Genomic DNA, 7,838 nt, shown 5'->3' with positions numbered 1-7,838 from the left:
TCACAAGCACTCGTGCAAGACTTGTGTGTTGGTGCAGTTCAAGCAGCTGACGTGGCAGCACCAGTGGAAGGTGCAGTTGCAGCGCTCGGTGACCCGCTGGCTCCGCGTGCGGTAGCCCCGTCCGCAGCACAGGAGCTCGCAGCCGCCCAGGGCTGGGGAGGAGCCGTTGCACAAGCGCCCGGCCGTGCCCGCCGGGCCCGTCTTGCCGCTGTAGGTGCAGAAGTTGGGCGACTTCTCGAAGTAGACGAGGTCGTGCGGGGAGGGAGGCTTGTGGGCCGGGTTCTCCGGCTCCAGGTGGGGCCCCTCCACCCGCGAGGCCCGGTTGCTGCCCTTGTTGCCGTAGATGACGCGGGAGGCGCCGTCGAACCGGTCCTTGAGGAAGTCGCCCACCGTGCGGAAGGTGGGGAGCCGCATCCAGCAGGTCTTGACGGTGCAGGAGCCCGACATGCCGTGGCACTTGCACTCCTGCCGCATCTCCGAGAAGACCGTCTGCAAGACAGGCAGGGCATGGTCAGTGCTGCGAGCAGCCGCAGAGCAGTGCCCCGGCGCCGGGCGCTGCCCTGGAGCAGTGCCCAGGTGGGACCCCAGCGCCGTGAGCATCCCCACGGCGGTGCCCACCTGGGCCTCCGTTACGCCTGCGCCCTCCCCGCTAACACTCGTTAGCCAGCGTCTAGCCGGCCGCGGGAGGCCAGCCAGCTCCAGCGGTTTGCTCTGAGCAGAGCCGTTCTGCCGGGATCACTCTGCAGGCACCGGCCCCTGCCGCGCCCCGCCCGCCCCCGCGCTGGAATGCCGAGGCAGCCCGCGGAGGCTCCCAGGACTCCTTTCCAGTGGGGTTTTACTGCAATTAGAGGACCTGGCATCATTTCCTCCCACATGTGCTGGATGCTGGCAGGGCCACGCACAGCAGGACGCCTGGACGAGGAGCCCTGGCTTCACCCATCAGAGCTGGCGTGTCCCGGCTCTGCCCCAACCCTGCTCCACCCATCGCGTCTCCACCCTCCCTTCACCGGGCTCCCGCTCTCCCTCCTCCCCTCTGATCGGTCCCGCACCCCCCCCCCCCGAGCTGGGAGTTCGCAGGGGGCAAGGAGGGCGGGACGGGTCCCTCCAGGTCTCTCTGTCCCCTTTGGATGCTGGGCAGGGCGCATCTGTCCTCTGCACACCCCCTGCCCTCCGCCCCTCTGCTCAGAGGCTGCGGCAACCGTGGTCCCTCTGCTGATGCCCCCAGGAAGAGAAGCTGCAGGTCAGGAACCTGCCCTGCCCAGAGACTCCTGTAGCCGCCCTCTGAATGCTGGAGCCCATCAGCTCCCTGTCTCCAAAGCAGAGACCACAGGGGCTGGGAAAGAGTCCCAGAAACGACGCTCCTCCCACAGCGCAGACATGCACGGACACATACGCACGCACGGACACTCACGCACACGCACACGCACGGACATGCACAGACATGCACGGACGCGTACACGCACACGCACACGCACACGCACACGCACGGACATGGACACACGCACACACACGCACACACACACACACGTACGCACACGCATGGACATGGACACGCACACACACACACGCACATACACTCATGGACATGCACACGCACACACGTACGCACACACATGGACATGGACACACACACACACACACGCACACACACACGTACGCACACGCATGGACATGGACACACGCACACACACGCACATGCACATACACGCATGGACATGCACACGCACACACATACGCACACGCATGGACATGGACACATGCACACACGCATAGACATGCACGGACATGCACGCACACGCATGCACATGCACGCACACGCAGAGACATGCACACACACACACACATCCACATGCATGGACAAGCGCACACGCACGCGGGCACGCACACACACACATGGACATGCACGGACATGCGCACACGCACATACACTCATGGACATGCACATGCACACACACGTACGCACACACATGGACATGGACACACGCACACACACACACACGCACACGCACATACACTCATGGACATGCACACGCACACACACGTACGCACACACATGGACATGGACACGCACACACACACACGCACACACGCACACGCACACACACGTACGCACACACATGGACATGGACACACACACACACACGCGCACACGCACATACACTCATGGACATGCACACGCACACATACGTATGCACACGCATGGACATGGACACACGCACACGCACACACACGCACACGCACACGCACATACACACACACGCACACGCACGGACAAGCGCACACGCACGCGGGCACATGGACATGCACGGGCACGCACATGCACAGACCTGCACACACCGTCTCCCCCCCCATGCCTGCGCACCCCCACGTGCCCGTGCACTCCCTCGTGCACACTCACACACGCCTCACCATCCGTCCCGCCTCGTTGTTGTGCAGGTTCATCAGGAAGCGCAGGTCCCGCCCCTTCTCGTTGGAATCCACGAACTCGCGCCCGAAGACCCGGCCGAAGTCGACGTTGTCGCTGCAGCCCCCCCAGTGCCAGTCGGGGCCCCCCGGGCCGCGGCGCCGATAGTCACACGTGCAGGACTCGATGGAGCCCTCGGAGCAGGACCGGGCCACGGAGTGGGTGACGCCGGCGCTGGTGATGGCGAAGATGAACGCCGTCTCCCGACAGCCTGGGGGCAGGGAACCAAAGCATTCAGGGCACCGGCCCGGCGTGCGGCCGCCCCGGGGCACAGTCCCGGCCCCTGGGGCTGCAGCCAGCAGGGCGCTGGAAAGGAGCTGCAGGGGCCCCAGATGCCTCTGGCAGGGCACCCAAGACCCTGGCCACCCAGGCGGCAGCAGCCACTTTGCAAAAGGCAGCCCGGCTGCGGGGGCGGTGGGGGGGCAGAGAGGACAGGGGCTCGCTCCAGAGGCGGGCGGGGAGTGTGGGGGCTGGGCCAGGCCAGGCCTGGGTCACTTTGTCTCCCCACGGTACCGTGGGGCTGGCTCGCCCGGTGCCCGGGCAGCCCAGGTAACACACCTGGTGCCAGCTCGGGGAAGCTGCCTCCAGAGGTGAAGGGGGAAATGAAAGGTGCGTTGGCACCTGCGGCCAGGTTCCTTCGCATACCGAGTTCCCTGGCTCCCCCTAGTGGTGGTGAGGGGGAACTGAGGGGGATCCTCCTGGCCGCCAGGTGGAAGGGGCAGGTGGCAGGAAGTTGCAGCTTTTGCTGTGGATCCACAGGAAGGGGGGCCGGGGCAGGGGTCCCTGTGCAGGTGAGGAGGGGGTGATGACGAGCTTGGCTTTGGGGGAGGGGCTGCAGCCATCATGGGGGATTGCGGCAGGGAGCTGGGTGGGGAGGCGCGGGTGGGGGAGAGGCAGGATGGAGGGGGCATGCAGGCAATGGCGGGGGAGCATGCTGGGCTTGCGGGGGAGACCCAGCGTTCAGGGAGCACCTGATGGGCTGGGGATGGCAGAGGGCTGTGCCTGGCCCCGCAGGTACTCCGGGGTCACCCCGGCTTCCCCAGGCCAAGCTTGGCCTTTGCTTGTTTGTTTTCCTCCTGCTGAAGCTGGCTGGGTCCCAGGTCCCCAGGGACCCATGTGTTTGTGACAGGGAGAGAAAACGACCCGGAAAGGCAGGGGCCAGGGGAGCCGGCTTGCAGGGCGGGATTTCTGCCTTAGAAAGGAGCCCCACAGCCCCTCTTCCCCCCGGGGTCAGCGGCTCTTTCACCCTGGCAGAGGTGACACGAGCTCTGCCCTTTGTGGGGGGGTGCGACCGAGTTCCCCCACACACCACAGAGGGGCAACAGTGTTATCGTGGGCTTGGGCCCGTCGCGCCAGGCGCTGCACAGACACTGGCCTTCCTCAGGCGAGTCAAGGCGAGGGGCGGGAGGGGAAGGTGGCAGAGCCGGGATGGAGCCCAGGAGCCTGGGGGCCCAGTGCAGGCGCATCCACTGGGCCACGGGGCCGTAGTTTGGAAAGGCGTTTTTAAAAGCGCTGAACGAAGCGTAACCGGGGCTGAGGCTGGCAGCCCCCGAGCAGAGGAGTCGCCCCGCTGGATGGCCAGGGGCTGCTCTGGGCGTGTGGGCCTGAGGCCCTGCGGAGCCTCGCTGCCAGCCCCGGGGAAATTCCCACGGAATTCCAGAGCCAGCTCCATGGGGAGGGGAATCCCCTGGGCAGGTCTAGGCAGGGGAGCTCCCCGGATCAGGGAAGGAGAGGTGACAAACACATCACTCATCTGGCCAATTGTGTGACACAGGGGGATGGGAGGGGGGACACAATGCATGGGGGGGCATGTGACCCACGAGGCCTGGCACGCAGTGGGAGGGGCCCTCAGCACCTGGTGGGAGAGGGCTGTGTGGTACACAGAGCCCCTTCCTGGGTGTGCCTGGGCCTAGCACCTGCTCTGCCTCAGTTTCCCCCTCATCTTGGCCAAGGTCACTGCTGGGGGCCCCGCTCTGACCCCTGCTCCCGCTGGGAGCCCCCTGCAGCCTCACCCCGGTTGACGATCTTGCCGAAGATGTGGGGCCCCTGGGTGGTGGGGCAATTCCAGCGGCGGTTGCGGAATTGCCACTTGCACTCCTTGATGGCACTCTGCAGGCCGCTGCTGATGCTGTGCAGGATCCCGGGGTTCTGGCGGATCAGCTTGCGCTGCTTGCGGCTCAGCAGCTGCAGGCTGGGGTCCAGCACCAGCTGCACGTTCTTGGAGTCCGTCAGCAGGTTGGTGGACGAGGCCACGTTGATGATGCCCCTGTGGACAGTGGGGGCAGAGGATAAGGCGCCACGTCGCAAGCCCAACCGAGCGGCAGTGAGCAGCGCAGCCCCTGGCCAGAGCAACACTCAGGTCAGTGGGACACTTGGGGTCCTGGCTCCCAGCCCCCTGCTCTGACCACTTAACCTCACTCCCCTCCCAGCGCAGGGGATGGAACCCCGTAGTCCTGGCTCCCAGCCCCCTGCTCTGACCACTTAACCTCACTCCCCTCCCAGCGCAGGGGATGGAACCCCGGAGTCCTGGCTCCCAGCCCCCTGCTCTGACCACTTAACCTCACTCCCCTCCCAGCGCGAGGGATGGAACCCCGGAGTCCTGGCTCCCAGCCCCCTGCTCTGACCACTTAACCTCACTCCCCTCCCAGCACGGGGGATGGAACCTCGGAGTCCTGGCTCCCAGCCCCCTGCTCTGACCACTTAACCTCACTCCCCTCCCAGCACGGGGGATGGAACCTTGGAGTCCTGGCTCCCAGCCCCCTGCTCTGACCACTTAACCTCACTCCCCTCCCAGCACGGGGGATGGAACCCCGGAGTCCTGGCTCCCAGCCCCCTGCTCTGACCACTTAACCTCACTCCCCTCCCAGATCCAAGGGGTAGAACACCTGCCCTAACCAGGACATTCAGCCAGTGCGTGGGTGAGGGAAAAGCTCAGACATGGCACCAGAGGCAGGCTCCAGGTATGGGCAGAGCCCTGGGTTCCCAGCTCCGGGATGCCAGGGCGCAAGTGCCGGCTCCAGGTGGCTCTAAGTCCTGATCGGCTGCGCTCTGGAGAGGCCTGTTTCACGGTCAAGGGCTGCAGCACCCGCCCGCTCCAGCCCTAAATCAGCCTGACAGGCCTGGACTAGGCAGTAATTCAAACAGGAGCAGAGAGAAGCCACCCCCAGAGCCAGCTGGGGAGGGGAAGGAGCTGCCCCCCCGGCCCCCCAGCAACGGCAGGGTTGGGAGTACCCTGTGGGGACTGCTCTCCAGCACGAGTGTACGTCCGCCGGTGTGTGCGGGGGGGTAGAACAGAACCGAATGCGCTCCCCCGCCCACCCGTCCCCTCCCGTCCCGCGCTGCAGCTGCCGATCCCAGCCCATGCTGGCACCGTAAGCACCGAGATACGACAGACAAACACACACCTGTGGCCCGTATTACATGGCATAAACGTGGGTATGTGTCTCTTTGCGTGTATACATAAGCTATTGCATAGCAATAGATACCGGCGGACGTGTGTGCGTGGACGTGTGCGTGTACCCGTCGTGTGAAATGTCAGTGCAGGGCTTGCAGCTGTGAGGCTCACGCTGCACTGGATGGCTTAATATCGTCAGTGACTGTGGGCGTCCACGCTCGCAGGGGGGAGGCAGAACGAGACCGCACGTGCTGGAGAGCGTGGGGAGGTGTGTAGGTGTCTATACGGCGAGCGTGTGTAGCCAGACGATTCCTGTGACTGTCTAGCACGGGCTCAGGGCCTGTCGCACCGGCACTGTACGCACGCAACGTAAAGGCAGTCCCTGCTCCAAACCGTCTCTGTAGAATTGGCCCAAGACGCTGTGTACGCCAGCCAGAGCCTGTCTGTGTGCAGCACCGTCCACAGCTGTGTGTGGGGACGAACGGGTCGCTGGCTAGCTTAGCGGGGTGTCTGTGGGGAAGCTACAGCAAGTTCCATCAGCAACTGCCCCCCACCCCACCCCACGATGGACAGAGGAGCACAGCGAAGGGCAAACAAATTGGGTTGTAAATATAAAAATCTGTCTACAGGAAAAAGAAAAAAGACAGGAGGGCCAGGTGTGCTGGGGTTGGATGAAACACCCTGGGTCCAAGCCCCTTGGATGGTGCCTTTTCTCATCAACACAGAGTATCATTATTCTTTCATCCTTAGAAGCAAACACCTGAGTTCTTGAAATTTCTCCCCAGCCATCTCCAGATGCTGTGGAGAGCAGCTGCGTTCCCTCCTGCCCTGAGAGCAGCCCCCTCTCTGCACTTGTCTGCTGGATTTCTCTCTCCCTCCACGGTTGTTCCATTCGCAAAAGGAGAATGACCAGAGCTAGGATTCCTGAAATGGATATAAAGGCAAAAGTAGAGACTTACCACCATCTCCCACTGTTATTCACCGCCAGAGTGTTGGAAAGAGACGAAAATGCCAAAACCCACAATGTCTTAAACCCTAAAATTAATGCCACAGGTCTCATTGTTTTGGCAGCAGGGCAGTGGCTCGTATAAAACTTCCCAAGAGTAGTTTGTCTGGACACAAAAAATTATAGCTCTAGAAAGTCTTGTTGCAAGGAGAATCCTACAACAAATTCTTTGGCTTAATCGTTTCTCTCTCGATAGCTATATCCACATCCACACGGCGCGCAAGAAAGACGGGGTGTCTGTGGATATGGCTGTATAGAAATCTATAAATCTAGAAATCTATGTATAGAAACTCAAACCCTAAAAATAGAATCTAAATAAAAAGTCATGTCACAGTTGAGTTTGCAGCAGTGTTGGCATCCTCAGAAATATGAAAATGCTGGAGGAAAGGCTCCAATCTTCTGGTTTCTGGCAGCCTCTTAGAGATGATTCCCCCAGAGAGGAATTAGACCACTAGGGGAAAAAGTTTGATGGTCTACGGCTGCTGTTGAGTGCTTAGCATCCTCCAGCCATCTCCAATGCCTCGGAGAGCCCCTTCCTTCTTATAGAGGCAGTGAGGTGGGTCTCTGTGGAACGGTACATCTGTGTAGGATCCAGGCTGTGTTCTCACGCTAACAATGGGAAGTGGAAGAGACGCATCACTTCTTACGGGGCAGCCCGCGCTGGGGCTATCTGGCCATCTGACTGTCCATCACTCGGGTTGAGATTAATTCTGTCAAGTGTCCGGGCTCTGTAAATCCATCGGTTCCTCCAAAACCCTTCTCTGCATGGGAGCAAATCCAGATCAGGGGGACGAGTGTTCGTGTCTGTCACTCACACGCCCCCCCCACCCTCACCCCACCCCACCCCCCTGCCCCTCTCCTAGCCAGCTCCTGGCTGAGTCCGGGAGGTTTCTTCCAACTCGTTTTCCCCAGAGGCCCCCAAAGCGACCATGACCTTAGAAGCAGGAGAGTTTGGAGTAAGGGGTTGACACTAT

The 7,838-nt window shown here is 62.1% G+C and overlaps 1 protein-coding gene across 1 annotated transcript; it reads right to left on the bottom strand.

Annotated features, from left to right (window-relative positions):
* WNT1 (Wnt family member 1) lies at positions 1-6,918 on the bottom strand. The gene is made up of 4 exons (XM_077838457.1): positions 6,818-6,918; positions 4,477-4,730; positions 2,410-2,675; positions 1-489 (listed from the first exon to the last, which is right to left on the bottom strand). The coding sequence occupies exons 1-4, from the start codon at positions 6,916-6,918 to the stop codon at positions 1-3; spliced, it is 1,110 nt and encodes a 369-aa protein (XP_077694583.1).
* Positions 6,919-7,838: the final 920 nt, after the last annotated feature.

Source organism: Eretmochelys imbricata, chromosome 20 (assembly GCF_965152235.1).
Source record: "Eretmochelys imbricata isolate rEreImb1 chromosome 20, rEreImb1.hap1, whole genome shotgun sequence".
Taxonomy (NCBI): domain Eukaryota; kingdom Metazoa; phylum Chordata; order Testudines; family Cheloniidae; genus Eretmochelys; species Eretmochelys imbricata.
Note: the sequence above shows the minus strand (reverse complement) of the source record. Positions and strands in the feature narration are given on the sequence as shown.

Bases quoted from the DNA above. Each gene is read 5' to 3' on its own strand.
- WNT1 (XM_077838457.1), bottom strand. From the start codon at position 6,918: ATGAGACCTGTGGCATTAATTTTAGGGTTTAAGACATTGTGGGTTTTG. The intron at 4,731-6,817 runs GTAAGTCTCTAC...CACTGTCCACAG, and splicing joins AATAACAGTGGGAGATGGTG to GGGCATCATCAACGTGGCCT. The intron at 490-2,409 runs GTGAGGCGTGTG...CCTGTCTTGCAG, and splicing joins ACAACGAGGCGGGACGGATG to ACGGTCTTCTCGGAGATGCG.